This window comes from Diabrotica virgifera, chromosome 1 (genome assembly GCF_917563875.1).
Source record: "Diabrotica virgifera virgifera chromosome 1, PGI_DIABVI_V3a".
Classification (NCBI taxonomy): domain Eukaryota; kingdom Metazoa; phylum Arthropoda; class Insecta; order Coleoptera; family Chrysomelidae; genus Diabrotica; species Diabrotica virgifera.
Window position 1 is genome coordinate 265,355,563 of NC_065443.1, and position 17,716 is coordinate 265,373,278.

The 17,716-nt window shown below is 33.4% G+C and overlaps 1 protein-coding gene across 11 annotated transcripts in view; it reads right to left on the reverse strand.

Annotated features, from left to right (window-relative positions):
• LOC114344552 (uncharacterized) overlaps window positions 1–17,716 on the reverse strand; it is a 45,673-nt gene that overhangs the window by 9,381 nt on the left and 18,576 nt on the right. For 7 of the 11 annotated variants that reach the window (XM_050650007.1, XM_050649973.1, XM_050650021.1 and 4 more), the window contains 7 exons: window positions 7,005–7,358; window positions 6,584–6,943; window positions 6,094–6,447; window positions 5,670–6,035; window positions 961–1,320; window positions 527–877; window positions 20–358 (listed from right to left, as the gene is read on the reverse strand). In XM_050650007.1, coding sequence (XP_050505964.1) covers window positions 20–358; window positions 527–877; window positions 961–1,320; window positions 5,670–6,035; window positions 6,094–6,447; window positions 6,584–6,943; window positions 7,005–7,358 — 2,484 coding nt within the window. The remainder of the gene's footprint in view (window positions 1–19; window positions 359–526; window positions 878–960; window positions 1,321–5,669; window positions 6,036–6,093; window positions 6,448–6,583; window positions 6,944–7,004; window positions 7,359–17,716) is intronic. The other 4 variants (XM_050650026.1, XM_050649990.1, XM_050649980.1 and 1 more) reach the window with 3 other exon arrangements.

Genomic DNA, 17,716 nt, shown 5'->3' on the forward strand with positions numbered 1-17,716 from the left:
TTATTGAGAAGGTACTTACTTCAGCAAAAAGATCAGCGGGTCCATGGTTGGTAATTGTGTACTTATTGTTTTCTTCACCTTGAACACCGGTCTGGGATAATGCCAAAACAGTTCTTCTAGGAGGCAAAAGGAAATGATCGAGTTTATGTTGGGGCTTCTCGGATACTACCTTCTGGATGTTATTTAGGAAATCGTGAAGAACGTTTCCTCCTTCGGCGGAGAATGCAGCTTCTTCATCTTCAAGGTTGGATACTTTCAGATGAGCTAGGTGGAACTGATTACCGCTCAGGTCAAAGGTGTGGCTCTCGCCAGGTAGAAGGCTTTTGGTATGTGGTGGTTGAAGATCGTTTTGGACAACCTTCAGATAAAGAAAAGAAGATATTTATAAAATTACATAGATTGAAATTTTTTTTAAGTAAAATATCGAAAATGAGTCAAATGTGAATTCATGAAAAGTTAAAACATAAAACATGCCAAAAAATGCATATGTACATAAAAAAATTAACTAAGTAATTCTTGAACATACCTCAGCATCAATCTTGACATTTCCGTTGTTGCTAACACGGAAATAATCCTTCCTATGGTCATCGTTCTCTTTTTCTGGTTGAGCTAGAACAAGCACGGCTGAGTGAGCTGGTAGACGAACGTTCTGGACTTTGTGTTCAACGTGTTCTAATTTTTGTACATTTTTTTCTAAATTAGGAAGAACGTTGCCACCTTCTGCTGAAAAGACTGCTTCCGCATCCTCATAATTTCTCACCTTTAAGACAGCCATATTAAAGTGAATTCCACTGAGATCGAAAGTGTGGCCCTGGCCAGGCAAAAGAGTTACCACATGACGTGGTTCAAGGTGTAGAATTCTTTGAACGTGAGTAACCTAAAAAAAATGCCCATTTAGAAATACTAATTCAAAATTATAGATGAGGTAATATGAATATCCATATATATTTAAATACTTGCCTCAGCTTCGATCTTGACCTTTCCATTGTTGCTTACAAGGAAATAATCCTTTCTCTCTGCATTTCCTTGTTTGGGAGGTTGAGTCATAACGAGCACTGAGGAGTCAGCTGGGAGGTGGAAGTTCTCAACCTTATGTACAACTTCTGTTTCATGTTCAACTTTCTGTACGTTGTTCTCAAAACCGTTCAGAACATTACCGCCCTCGGCAGAAAAAACGGCTTCCCCATCTTCATGATTTGTAATTTTAAGAACAGCTAATCTGAAGTGAGCACCGCTGAGATCAAAAGTATGACTCTCGCCAGGCAAGAGAGTTTTTTGATGGCTTGGTCCTAAATGGATCATTCTTTCGATATGGATGACCTAAAATATAAATATTACTTTAATGATCTTTACAGTTTGCATGTAGGTATACTGGGTTACCCCAGTACCCTCTAAACTTAACGACTGCGTAACTGGATATAATACTATTGATGACAGGATAATATCCCTTAAAATGAGAATATCCACCAATACCCTACACCTTGTCCAGGTATACGCTCCTATAACACTTGCACAAGAAGAATACATCAACAGGTTCTATGGTCGTCTAGAAGAAACTGTTCGCGCTATTCCGAATCGTGAACTCATCATAATTTTAGGAGATTTTAACGGCAAAGTGGGGTCATCTAATGAAAATATTGAAGGAGTGCTGGGCAAAAATGGACTGGGACAGAGAAATGAGAATGGCGACCGTCTAGTGGAGTTCTCTGTAGAACATCTTACAATTACAAACACGTTATATCAACATCATCCACGGATATTATACACATGGCACAGCCCAGATGGACGAACAAGAAATCAAATAGACTACATCCTAATAAGATCAAGATGGAAGTCGTCGGTTATCAACTGTAAAACATATCCTGGCGCAGACTGTGGAAGCGATCATCAACTCCTGGTATTGAACGTTCGACTTCGTTTTAAAGTCCACAAAAGAAGACCCCAAAGAAAAGTCATGTCTCTAAATCCATCAAAAATCAATTACTTCCAACAAAACCTAGAAGCTCTTTCTTTAGACCGAGTAGATAGTGACTCTGAGAGCACTTGGATCTATCTCAAAGCTAAGGTAATCGAGGCTGCAAAAGACTGTGAGGCATCGGTTTCCACTGGCCGTAAGCCATGGATATCCGATAATACGTAGACTGTGATTCAACGCAGAAAAGATTATAAAACTAGATACGAAAAAAACGATGAATACAGAGCGTTATCGAAAGAAATCAGAAAACAGTGCCGCAAAGACAAAGCTGATTACATCTCTCAAATGTGCAGAGATATAGAGGAACATGGCTGTCGAAATGAACCGAGGGATTTATTCCAGAAAATTAAACTCCTTACCAGAGAATTTAAACCTCAAACGTGGTCTATAATAGATAAAGAAGATAATCTAAAGACCGATACTGACGAAATATTGGAAACATGGCGAAACTACTGTGGCGAGCTATTGGGACCGTGCAAGTTCGGCAAAGCGACCCCTATTTCTACGCTCTGTACTATTATTCGCACTTTTAATTATATTGGCCAATTATATTAGTCCTGGTTACTGGATAATTGTCAAGGCCATAGTCCAAAAAAAATAATAAGAAGAAAAAATAAGATTCAGGTTATGTTATGAAAACATCAACAACTGTATGTAGTAAATAAAATTAGTTATTAAAATGCAGTACTGCAAGCAAAATACAATTAATTAAATTTACCTCTATATAATAATTGCGTATCATATCAATATTGTGGAGCAATATATAATTTTTCTGCTTCATTGACAGAAGGTATGAAATATACGTCAATTTGACAATTTCAATTGACAATATGAATTATTTAAGATAGTTGCAATATTTCTCCGCGACTCGCGCAGGGTCGTTTCTCGTTTCCCTTTCCAAGTACTTGCACACCGCGAATATAAAAATAACGAGGTATCAGCAGAAAATCAGTGGCCCTCTGATTACGCTAGAGAACCTAATGTCTTACTCGCAGAAGTCAAAGGTGCAATTAAATCACTAAAGAGAAATAAATCCCCAGGCATTGATTCAATACCATGTGAAATACTACAGTTACTAGGTGACAAAGGATTACATATCATCCATTCTATCTGTGTCGCTGATTGGAATTCAGGAAAATGGCCATCTGATTGGTGTACCTCAATTTATATCCCGCTACACAAAAAAGGAACTACTACCAGATGTGAAAACTACCGCACACTGTCACTAATAACACATACTAGTAAAATCTTGTTGAATATCATCAAAAACAGATACCTATCTACATTACCAAATACCTCAGGAACAAGCGGGGTTTGTAAAAGGTAAAGGTACAAGGGAACAAATCCCGATCCTGAAACAACTCATTGAAAAGTCTAGAAAATTTCAAGTACCTATGATTATATGCTTCGTTGACTACCAAAAGGCATTTGATTGTGTTAGCTGGATAAATCTCTGGTAAATTTTAATAGAAATGGGCGCACCAATACACCTGGTGACACTTATTAAAAATCTATACCAGTTCAATATAGCAACAGTACGACTAGATCAGAAGTTCTCAAACCAATTCAAGACCGAGAGAGGATCCGTGTTGTCATCTGACTTATTTAACATTTATGGTGAACATGTCATAAGGATGGTTTTAGAAGGATGGGCCGGTGGAGTAACAGTAGCTGGTAGGAAAATCTCCAATTTAAGATTTGCTGATGACACTACACTTATAGCAGCAAATGAGCAAGAAATGTTTGATCTCCTGCGAAGAGTTGAGTACGAAAGCAATAAAGTTGGTCTGAAAATCAATGAAGCTAAGACAAAAATAATGGTGGTCAACAGATTCGACATTATTCAACTGACTAACATGTTACAGGAATACCAGATAGTAAATACCTTTGTCTATCTCGGGTCTAGTATAACTAACGATAATAACTGTGAAGCAGAAGTTCGGAGACGTATTGCTATGGAAAAAAATGCGATGAGTCGCCTAAGTAAAGTTTGGAAAGACATATCTATATCTTAAAATATCAAGGTGAGACTGGTGAATGCCCTTGTATTCTCAATATTTCTATACGGAGCAGAGACTTGGACTCTTCGCGCATGCGAGCACCAAAAAATTGATGCCTTTGAGATGTGGTGCTGGAGAAGAATGCTGCACATACCTTGGACAGCTCATAGGACAAACGTTTCCATTCTAAACCAACTCAAGATTAAAAAAAGGCTGTCCACAATACGTCTGCAACGAATTCTGCAATTCTTTGGTCACGTGGTTCGCAGAGGTGATGATAGTTTGGAGAGATTAATTGTTTCTGGAAACGTTCCGGGGAGAAGATCAAGAGGACGATCACCAACTAGATGGTCCGACCAAATAAAGAATTCAGCTGGAAACTCATTCTGCGAAGCTCTTAGAACAGCTGAAGATAGAGACTAATGGAGAAATATTGTTAGGAATATTGGAAAAAATCATGATCCTCAGTAATGGGGAAACGACAAGAGAGAGGGATACTGGGTTGCACGAGAAAGACAGTAGATGGAACGGACAAATCATTCTCTTGAGACTATGAAAATGCAAGTTTGCATGCAAACCTAAACGAAAAGATCATAAACATAAATAGAGAGCAACTTAGTCACCTCAGATTCGCGAACGACATAGTCCTGATAACAGATCGCATTGATCATGCCATCGAAAAGTGAGAAAGGCTCTACCATGCCTTTACACAAGTGGGTTTATAGATCAATAACTCAAAAACACAAATTATGGCAAACCTCGTTCTGAATGAGAACATTAACATAGCTGGAACAAGTATGGAACAAACATCAGTATACAAATATCTGGTACACGAAATTCGCTTATGTAGAGATAACCAGACCAATGAACTAATACGTAGAAAAGGGTTGACTTGGGCGGATTTTGGAAAGCTAAGAGATGTTTTCAAATCAGCTCTTCCCATCTGCTTAAAGAGAAAAGTATTTGATCAATGTGTGCTGCCGGTTCTAACCAATTGTGCGGAAACGCCAACGCTCACTGAGACGTCTGCAATAAAATTCGAACAACGCAGAGTGCAATAGAACGTTCCATGTTGTGATTAACGCGACACAATCAAAAGAATATCGACCTTAAAATGGAACTGGGCAGGTCATATCGCGAGAACGAAGGACGGCAGATAGACAAAACGTATTCTTGAGTGGAGACCCAGACAAGACGCCTTTCGAAATAGAGGACGACCACCAACAAGATGGGCAGATGACCTGAAGTGGATATACCACAATTGGATGCAAGCGACTCAGGACAGGGATTTGTGGGGTGAACTACGGGAGGCCTACGATCAGCAGTGGACAAGTATAGGCTGAATGATGATGATGATGGAAATACAAAACGGGAAGAGCAAGACCGCATAAAAGTTCAGCAGATTACATCAGAAAACATGTAGTAGCAAGTTGGACGAGCATAGCTCAGAAAAGAGGGAAATATAAACAGGAGGGGTGGATGTTCAGTACTAAATATTAGGATGAACTGTGAAAAGTAAAGGTGGGAATGAATTATTTGACAGTATAAAATGAAATATTTAATATAAATTTGCGATGAATTATTAATGACTTGTTAAAAATATTTTCTTGAGATATAAAATGCAGCAATTTAATAGTAACTGTTAGCAGTAACGTTTTGGGTAATATTATAGAATAATAAAATTCAATATTTACTTCAGCATCAATTTTGACATTTCCGTTATTGGAAACCATAAATTGATCCTTTCTCTCTTCTTCACCTTGTTGTTTGGGGGGTTGAGTCATAACCATGACCGACGAATGACCAGCTAGATGAAAGTTTTCCACTTTGTGTTCTACATGCTCATTTGGAACTTCTTCTGGTTTTACGCTTTCCTCCATTTGGTGCACAACATTTCCACCTTCAGCAGAGAATACCGCTTCTCCATCCTCATGATTTCTCACCTCTAAGATAGCCATCTTAAAGTGAGTTTCACTAAGATCGAAAGTGTGGCTCTGGCCAGGCAAAAGGGTTACGAGATGACGTGGTCCAAGGTGTGCCATCCTTTCAGCATGAGTAACCTTAAAAATAACAAAATTAACAACATACAGGCACGTTGTCAACCACAGAAATACTTACCTCTGCATCAATTTTAACATTTCCATTATTAGTAACTTTGAAGTGTCTTTCTTGTGCACCCTCCTGTTTGGAACTAGTCATAACCAACATCGAAGAGTGACCAGCTAGATGTAAGTTTTCAACTTTTTGCATAACCTGGACTTCATATTCGAATTTTTGTACGGTCTGTTCGAAATCTTCTAGAACATTACCACCTTCAGCTGAAAATACAGCTTGTCCTTGTTCATTATTTGTAACTTTAAGAAGAGCATTGTGGAAGTGTGCATCACTAAGATCAAATGTATGGCTCTCACCAGGCAGAATAGTTACACGATGACTTGGTCCAAGATGTACCATCCTTACGACATGGATAACCTAAAAAATCAATATTCTCTTTAATATGAAGATTTTAAATCAAAACAAAGTACTAGAACAAATATAGATACCAATATAAGAAGTAATCTCGACAAAGAAATCAGAAAGTAATAATTGATTCAATAATTAAACATACCTCAGCATCAATTTTAACAGTTCCTTTGTTAGAAACAAGGAAATGATCTTTCCTTTCTTCTTCACCTTGTTTGGGAGGCTGACTCATAACAAGCATTGAGGAATGACCAGCTAGATGTACATTTTCGACTTTCTGTTGAACTTGCTCACTTGGAACTACTTTTTGTACGCTTTTCTCCATTTCGGGAAGAACTTTTCCACCTTCAGCGGAGAACACAGCCTCTCCATCTTCATTATTATACATCTTTAAAATAGCCATTTTAAAGTGAACATCACTAAGATCGAAAGTGTGGCTCTGGCCAGGCAAAAGAGTTACAAGATGACGTGGTCCAAGATGTACCATCCTTTCAGCATGAGTAACCTTCAAAATATCGAAAGTAGTATTATCTTGGCACGTGTGTACCTCAGTTAATAATTCTTACCTCAGCATCAATTTTCACATTTCCATTATTTGTAACTTGGAAGTGTCTTTCTTTAATTGTCGGACAAGGCATGCTAGTCATAACAAGCATCGAAGAATGACCGGGAAGATGGAAGTTTTCAACTTTTTGTGGTACCTTAACTTCATTTTCGAGTTTCTGTACAGTCGTTTCAAAGGCTTTTAAAACATCACCACCTTCAGCGGAAAATACAGCTTCTCCTTCTTCATGATTTATAACTTTTAGGAGAGTATTACGGTAGTGTAAATCACTAAGATCGAATGTATGGCTCTGGCCAGGTAGAATAGTTACGAGATGGCTTGGTCCAAGATGTACCATCCTTTCGATATGAGTAACCTGAAAATATCAATATTTTCTTTAATACTTATATCGTTCTCAGAAAAATAAAATACTAGAAATATTAGTATTAAATGATTTGCATAATATTTTGGCTCATCACAGAAAAAAAAATGAAAAAAAAATATAATTTAATACTCAGGGGAATCCAAAAATGAAGCACTTGAGTTAAAGTACAGAAGAAATGGATGACAAAATTTTAATTATTATTATTATACAGTGTGTCTGCATAACTTGGAACCATATGGAAAACTTTTTTTATTATCAACTTTACGACAAAAAGTTATTCTTAATAAAGTGCTCCGCATGGTTTAAAACCTAAGATTAAAGCATCAGATATCAAATTTTATCAACAGTATACGAGGTATGTCAAAAAATATTAATTTCGCTCAAAAAGAAAGTACCTTTATATTTCACAATACAGAAAATTGTTAATAAGAAAATATTTTTGTAATTAAAAATTATGTTATAATATGCAATTACATTCTTCTAATCGAAAAAAAAAATTTTTAATTTTATTTCAAAATACGGATACCAACATCATTTTAATTACGCTAACTCCATTATTATCAATTTTACGAAAAAAAGTTATTCTTTATAAAATGGTCTGAACAGTTTAATCACTAATATGCAATTATTATGTGTCAAATTTTATCAATTTTATATGAGGTATGTCAAAAAATATGAATTTCGCTCAAGAGTAAAGAACCTTTATGTTTCAATTAGAAGGATGTAATTGCATATTAAAACAAAGTTTAAAATCCGAACAACTCTGTATAATAACAATTTTCAATATTGTGAAAAATAAAGGTACTCTTTAGCGAAATTCGTATTTTTTTACATACCTCGTATAAAATTAACAAAATATGTTACCTTGTGATTGCATCTTAATTGTAAGGCTGGACAGACCTTTTTATAACGAATAACTTTTTTCGTAAAATTAATAATAATGGAGTTATCGTAATAAAAATGATATTAGATATCTGTAATTTGAAACAAATTTCAAAAAAAAATGTTCGATTAGAAGAATATAATAATTGCATATTATAACATAATTTTTAATTCCAAACAACTTTTACAAATATTTTGAAATATAAAGGTACTTTCCTCTTGAGCGAATTTCATATTTTTTGACATACCTCGTATACTGTTGATAAAACTTGATATCTGATGATTGAATCTTAGGTTTTAGACTATGCAGAGCACTTTATAAAGAATAACTTTTTTTCGCTAAGTTGATAATAAAAAAGTTTCCCATATGTTTCCAAGTTACGCAGACATAGAGGTTCCCAAACTATTTTTTCTCGTAGACCATTTTAAAAAATATACTGGTTTCGGTGGACCCCCTGCTGCTACATTTTTACCATACTTCCAATTAAAAAACATGGGGGGGGTAAAAATAAGATATTGAAGGTCTCTTCTTTTCTCAAAATATCATTTTAAGCGATTTTACAGTGATTTGGAATGTATTTAAACAAATTTGCATTTTTTATCGTAAATTATCAATTGAAAAAATAATGTTTTAATAGAAGGGAGTCCAAAATGGGCTTATTAGGCATTATAACAAGTTTTTTCTTTTAAAAACAAGTTGTTGATCAAACTTTAGCGTAGAAAACGTTAAAATACTGTTTTTTCCACTTTCCTCCATTCCCACAATACGTGTTCTTCTATTTGGCTGAAAATTTGCCCACAGATAGCCAAAACACAGGACTTTAATGGTTAAAAGAATCTGGATAGTTTTACAATACAAGAAAAGTTACATGCAATAAAGAGTCAACATTATATAGTACAGTCGGGTTAGCATTTGATCTTGCATGCCCGAGTTACCCAAGCAAGATTCTATTTTTCTAATCTTAAGGGGGTCAACAGTAGTGTAAATTTAAAATCGCGAATAAAGGAGAACCGTTTTTGCTCAATATCTCCGCCATATTTAACTTTTCGACAACAAGTGTTCGGACTCAAGTTGTGAAAAATATGATTTCCTATAATTTATTATATTATAAATTTTTGAAAGAGTGACAGTTACAGCATAATTATTGAATTATCTCGTTTATTATTAGTTTTATAACAAAAATGTACCTATAAAAAATGGAGAGAATTAAATTTTATACAATTTTGATCTCTTTAATGTTTTTGCTAAAATCAATATTTCAGGTAGTACGTATGCTGTAAAGGCGCAAGCATAAGCCCTGATGGATTTGATAGCAGTGGTTTTTGTTCAGTATCTCCGCAATTCTCAACAATAAATTGTGTTTACAATCATTATTATAATTTTCTCAACCATTTTTTTTTTCGTATGGTCGATATCTTCCGAATTAATTGTACTTATTACAGTAGACGCCTTAATTTTTTTGCCTCTGATATTATTCCACGAATTTTTTTTTGTATTGTAAAACGATACAAATTTTTTTAATCACTTAAAGTCCTGTGTTTTGGCTATCTGTTTGCAAATTTTCAGTCAAATCGAAAGACATGTATGTGTTTTGGGAATGGAGGAAAATGTAAAAAACGATATTTCAATGTTTTCTACCCTAAAATTTGATCAGAAACTTGTTTTTAATCAAAATAACTTGTTATAAAACATTTTGTAAAACATACTACTGTAAAATAACATTTTTGAGTCACTACTATTAAAATATTATTTTTTTCATTGATATTTTACAATAAAAAAATGCAAATTGGTTTAAATAAATACCAAATCGCTATAAAATTTTCGTGGACCCCACTTGCAACTTGTGAACCCCCATTTTTATTTCACGCCAACGTGGACCCCCGTTGAGTCCCTCGTGGACCCCTGGGGGTCCACCTGGACCACTTTGGGAACCACTGCGTAGATGATCATCATTGATGCTACAGGCCTCTAATGGAACCTTCAGAAGTCTATTTCACCAGTTAGCCGCTGCCAGTTTTCTGCGTCTACTTTTCTAGTACAGTCGAACCCGCTTATTAGAATCCCTGTTATAGGAATATCCCGGTTTATGGAATATAAATTCGAGGTCCCGAAACGTTTCTATTTACTCCTTAGTAAATTTATCCGTTTATTGGAATATGTTCTAATTAGATAATACCGCTTATTAGCATATTTTGCAGGTCAACGAATATTTTTTTTACAATTTACTAAAAATTTAAATTATGTTTGGTAGTATTATGGTTTGCCGTCAAGGGCCTGTAGTGCTGGATTACATATTATTAGGGTAATAAATATTTATTACTTTGTTACGAGTACCAATTCGATCTTTAGCCGACAAATGCATGGGTCATAATGGTAGGGGAGCCCAAGCGGGGATTTTTGCAGTTACTCGAGCGCGTCAGATTATTATATGGGGAGAAACCTGGTACCCTGCAGATGTACCTCTACCATATATTGGCTCCTAATACAGGGGAGTTCGTTAAGGGGGTCCGAAAAAAAAATCTATTCTTAAAAATACTCGAAATTGTCAGATTAACATAAAGTAAGTTAAGTACATGCAAAAGAGTGTATATTTCAAAAATCTGATGATTGATTTGATCCGGGCGTAAGGAAATGGGTGAGTCCCAAAGTTTCACAAGGAAAAAGCGAATATTTCGCGAAATAAATGACAGATCGAAAAACTAAAAAATATGTGCTCAATATTTTTTAAAAATCTATCGAATGATACCAAACACGACTTCCCGCGAAGAGGGGTAGGGGGTAGATTTAATATTTTAAATACGAATCCCGCGATATTTCGAGAAATGAACATCAGATCGAAAAACTGTAAAATACACTTATTTATTATTTTTGAAAAATCTATCGAATGGCATCAAACACGACCCCCCACAGAGTTGGGGTGGGGGGATACTTTAAAATCTTAAATAGGAGCCTCCATTTTTAATTGCAGATTTGGATTCCTTACAAAAACATAGGTAACTTTTATTCGCAACATTTTTTCGAATTATGCATAGATGGCGTTATAATATAATCGGAAAAAACGATTGTTGGAAATGAAAAATTAAATTAAAAAATGGCAAGCGCCCACTAAAATGGAAAACTTTACTTAACTTTTTTCGGTTTTAGGACTTACTCTTCACAACCCAATAGGTCCCCGTAACGCTCGAGTGACTGCACATTTAGCATACTTTGCTCCCCTACAAAGTAATTTTTATTTGTCTACAAAGTTCTGTACATATTCTCACCCATTGTTGCCTGTTATAAAATTGTTAGAGAATCAGTTTATTTAGAATTCACCCAGAGAGTACACCTACTTATTTGCAAGATGTGAATTATGGCTTTGTTAAATTCGAAAAGAAAAGATCCTACTTTAACCCGACGTGAGGTTGAATAATGTAATACTCCATTTCTTGACGCCAATAAAACTTCGATTCAACCAATGGATTAAGGCTGACCACACGGATTAACAACAAAAAAGCTATAATTACCGTTAATTTCTCAAGAAAAATAAGTAATTGTGTTATATATGCATTTTAATAAGAAAATATTTAGATATCTACATATTGAATATATTTTATATTAATTACCTACTGTATTCATTCACATACACATAATGTAATTTGGTATTTAACACATAGATAAGTAGTAGTTACACTACTGTATTATTGACATAAAAAGACCTAAAACCATTTACATAAATATACTGATTATGTAGGTACATATAATATGAAATACATATTGGCATAGTATGTAAAACTATACATTGGCATAGTATGTAAATAATATTACGTATATTCGGTACACTTATTTCGACTAGCCACCAATGATCGGTTATTAGAATATCCCGGATATAAGAATATTTTTGCCTGACACAAAGGCTATTCCAATAAGCGGGTTCGACTGTATCATCATCTACACCATCCTAACATTTCAGTTTTGGACTACCTCTTCGTCTACTTCCCACTGACTGTGACATAAGGATTCAACTAGAACTAGGGTGTTGTTTGATGTAGGAAGAATACGAACCTCCTGATTACGAAATCTAAGGGAATGCAAATTTCGATAGAAGATGGAACCGTAAGAATAAGAAGGGTGTTGTTCTGCTGTCGAACCGTATCGAACCCGCTTATTGGAATAGCCTTTGTGCCAGGCAAAAATATTCTTATAACCGGGATATTTTAATAACCGATCATTGGTGGCTAGTCGAAATAAGTGTACCGAATATACGTAATAATATTATTTACATACTATGCCAATGTGTAGTTTTACATACAATGCCAATTAGTCTAGTAAAATAAAATTACACTACATGTAAATCAAAATGTAAATTCGTACAGGTTGAAACAAATTTTATATCAAAGTTTAGGCGGGTACAAAAGATATTTTCAAGAAAGTATCCAAATCATAAAAGGGGATCATTGTTTAAATAATTAAAAAGGGGTCATTTTTGCAAAAAAATTACTTTTTTAACTGCTGAGGTCATTCGATTACTAATGAAGGTATATAGGATTGTTTTCTGCAAAGTTTAAGGGTAAATTTTTCACATAAGACTTACTAAATTAAATTTGACCCCCTATTTATTTAAATAATGATACATAAAACGTTAAAAACAAATTTGCAAAAAAATATTTTTAGCGTTTTAAATAAGCACTATAAAATATCTTATTTTACAGTAGAAGTTGCCCTATGTTATCAGTATTAACAAACAAAAATTGGTCCAAAAATATTTAATATTTTTTGAGATATTGAATTTGTTTATTAAATGTTACTCTATTTTCAATTGCAAAAACGCGGTTGTTGCCAAAGAAATAGTCACCTGTGTTAAATCTTATTATTTTTATTTTTATGCATATTTTCGATAAATGTATTGATAAGTTCAAATTTCAATTAAACTTCCCCCTAAAATGGCATTTGAAAATTATTCAAATTTGTTTATAATTTTTTTTTTTAATAAAGTCGTGGGGATTAATTATTTTGAAATGCCGTTTCGATAATTAGGTTCCTGGGAATTTTGCACTAATTAACAAATTTTTTTGTCTTTTTTTCCTCTTCTTTTTTTTTTCTTGGAGTTATATTAGTACGGGCCCTTTTAGGGTTAAGTTTCATTAAGAACGTCGAGTCTCTAAGTTGTAGATTCTAGACCTAAAGATATTAAGATTGGTCAAAAATCACTTAAATAAAATGTGGCTACTTACTGAGTTATAGGGTGTTTTATTTAAAATTTTAAAACATATTTTTACCAAGTACTTTCAAACTATTTGACGTAGCCTTATCATACTTGGCAGAAAGTGTGGGTACTATACAGTCTACTAAATTGTGATAAATAAAAGTTTATAGCTACTACCAGAGGCGTACGACAGAGTATAGTTAATGGTTGACCCTTCCCAAATTCTACGCCACTGAAGGAATTACTATTTTAGCGAAATTTTTCGATTCTCCCATTGTAAATAATATGCTGTTTACTGGTAACGATTAAGTCATTAGTTTTCGAGATATTGGACGTTAAAAATTAAACGGCATAGTTATTTTGATTCATTCATTCATTCATTTTAAACTTCCACTATCTCTCAAACTGATGACTTTATCGATACCAATAAAGTTATTTACAAACAAAGTATTGGAGAATCCAAAAATTTCGCTAAAATAGTAATTCACTCAGTGGCGTATAATTTGGGAAGGGTCAATCATTCACTATCCCCTGTCGTACGCCTCTGGCACTAGCTAGAAACGTTTATTAATCACAATTTAGTAGGGTGTATAATAGCCACACTTTCTGCCAAGTATGATAAGGATACGTCAAATAGTTTTAAAATACTTGGTAACAATAATTTTTAAATTTTTAAGTAAAACACCCTGTAACTCAGTAAGTAGCCACATTTTATTTAAGATATTTTAGTTAAATTTTAATATTTTTAGGTCTAAAATCTACAAACTCAGAGATTCGACATTCTTAATAAAATTTAACCCTAAAAGGGCCCGTAGTAATATAACTCCAAGAAAAAAAAAGAAGAAGAAAAAACGACAAAAAAATTTTGTAAATTAGTAAAAAATTCCCAGGAACCCAATTAGCGAAACGACATTTCAAAATACTTAATCCCCGCGACGATATTAAAAAAACAAATTATAAACAAATTTGAATAAATTTCAAATGCCATTTTAGGGGGGAGTTTAATTGAAATTTGAATATATCAATACATTTATCGAAAATATACATAAAAATAAAAATAATGAGATCTTAAGCAGGTGAATATTTCTTTGGTAACAACCGCGTTTTTGCAATTGAAAATATAGGAACATTTAATAAACAAATTTAATATCTCAAAAAATATTAAATATTTTTCGACCTTTTTTTTGCTTAATAGTGGTAACGTAGTGCAACTTAGTCTGTAAAATAAGATATTTTATAATGCTTATTTAAAACGCTAAAAATAATTATTTGCAAATTTGCTTTTAAAGTTTTATATACCATTATTTAAATAAATAGGGGGTCAAATTAAATTTAGTAAGTCTTATGTGTCTAACAATAAAACACTGAAAACGTTTGTTTTCTATACTTCCACAAAATTTATTATAACTAAGTGACTACAGCTGTTTCGGCGGAGTGCCTTTCTCAAGTGATATAGTTTACAATGTGTTTGCCTTTTTAAGTCTTCAACTGAAGAGGTTGAGGAGTGGGGAGCTGTTTGTCTCGAGTTGGTCATTCAGAATTATATCTGTATTTTTCAGTTTATTAATTTCCATAGATTCTAAAAAAGATAGCTTAAGGCCTTTATTTTGAATATGTAGAATTTGAAACTCTTCATTGAAAGAATGATTATGATCTAGAAGGTGAAGTGCGTATGTAGAAGTGTCTGTTTTTCTATTGTTGAATGCCCTTTTGTGTTCTGCTATCCGTTTGTCAAAAGTTCTGCCAGTTTGACCGATGTACGTTTTCGGACAGTCACCACAAGTTAGTTTGTACACACCACTCTGTAGTTGCTTTCTCTTTCGGCTTTTATTGTTCTTAATATATTTGCTTAAGTTGTTGTTAGTTCTGAAAGCTGGTGTTATTCCTTTCTTTTTTATGTATCTGGCTATCTTTGTTGTTATCTTGCCAGTATATGTGAGAGAGCAGAAGGTACTGAGTTCTTTCTGTGGTGGTGGATACACTAATTTCAGCTTTCAGATAGCCAGATACATAAAAAAGAAAGGAATAACACCAGCTTTCAGAACTAACAACAACTTAAGCAAATATATTAAGAACAATAAAAGCCGAAAGAGAAAGCAACTACAGAGTGGTGTGTACAAACTAACTTGTGGTGACTGTCCGAAAACGTACATCGGTCAAACTGGCAGAACTTTTGACAAACGGATAGCAGAACACAAAAGAGCATTTAACAATAGAAAAACAGACACTTCTACATACGCACTTCACCTTCTAGATCATAATCATTCTTTCAATGAAGAGTTTCAAATTCTACATATTCAAAATAAAGGCCTTAAGCTATCTTTTTTAGAATCTATGGAAATTAATAAACTGAAAAATACAGATATAATTCTGAATGACCAACTCGAGACAAACAGCTCCCCACTCCTCAACCTCTTCAGTTGAAGACTTAAAAAGGCAAACACATTGTAAACTATATCACTTGAGAAAGGCACTCCGCCGAAACAGCTGTAGTCACTTAGTTATAATAAATTTTGTGGAAGTATAGAAAACAAACGTTTTCAGTGTTTTATTGTTAGATAAAATGAACTTCCATCAAGTAACGGTCGAATCCATCAAGTCTTATGTGAAAGATTTACCCTTCAGCTTTGCAGAAAAAAATCCCATAGACCTTCATTAATAAGTGAATTACCTCAGCAGTTGAAAAAGTATATTTTTTTTCAAAAATGACCCCTTTTTAATTATTTAATCAATGATCCCCTTGTATGATTTGGATACTTTCTTGAAAATATCTTTTGTACCCACCTAAAGTTTGATATAAAATTTGTTTTAATCTGTACGAATTTACATTTTGACTTTTTTTTTATTTTATTAAGCTAAATATGTAGTTTTACATACTATGCCAATATGTATATCATATATGTACCTACATAATCAGTATATGTAAATGGTTTTAGGTCTTTTTACGTCAATAATACAGTAGTGTAACTACTACTTATCTATGTATGTGTTAAATACCAAATTACATTATATGTATGTGAATGAATACAGTAGGTAATTAATATGAAATGTATGCAATATGTAGATATGTAAATATTTTCTTATTAAAATGCATATATAACAAAATTACTTATTTTTTCTTGATAAATTATCGGTAGTTATAGCTTTTTTGTTGTTAATCCCTGTGGTCATCCTTAATCCATTTGTTGAATCGAAGTTTTATTGGCGGCAAGAAATGGATTCTTTTCTTTTCGAATTTAACAAAGCCATAATTCACATCTTGCAAACAAGTAGGTACTCTCTTGGTGAATTCTAAATAAACTGCTTCTAACAATTTTATAACAGGCAACAGTGCCTTCGTGTAGACAAATAAAAATTACTTTATGACCCATGCATTTGTCGGCTAAAGATCGAATTGGTACTCGTAACAAAGTAATAAATATTTATTACCCTAATAATATCTAATCCAGCACTACAGGCTCTTGACGACAACCATAATACCAAACATAATTTAAATTTTTAGTAAATTGTAAAAAAAATATTCCTTGACCTGCAAAATATGCTAATAAGCGGTATTATCTAATTAGAACATATTCCAATAAACGGATAAATGTATTAAGGAGTAAATGGAAACGTTTCGGGAACTTGAATTTATATTCCATAAACTGGGATATTCCTATAACAGGGATTCTAATAAGCGGGTTTGACTGTATATCTCATAGTGGTACCTTCTCCTTAAAATATCCTGCCATAAGAATGCCACATGTCTATTTTCAATAAAAAATCTCTATGTTGATTTTTTTAACCAAGAGGAGTAAGCTAAAAAGACAGATTTACACCCAAGAAAGTTATTAGAAAAGTCTCCAAATTAATCTTCTTTTTTCTTTGATCATATCAGCTTTCGATGATAATCCATACATATTATATTATACTAACACATCGCTAAAGAGTTCTAAAAACAACTGTTTTTTATATAAAAGTAGACTAAAAATCTAAAAATTAAAGGAATAATGCAGAAAACACAAAAAATCGCCGATATACTTAATTAACCTATAAAATGACAGAAGTGCCAAAATTTCATAAATGTCATTAGTGTCAAAATTTAATAACAGTGGAGTAAACTTGCCTGCGGTTGGACCAATTAGAAACAAGCATTACGGCGCGGTAAATTTGAATCACTCCTCTTGGTTAAAAAACAAACAATAATAGTTTTCGATATATTGAAAAAAATCGATTTTCATTTTGTAATTTCAAAGAATTGTAACTTTTTTTGTGCACATTTGTACTAAGGTAAGTTAGGTT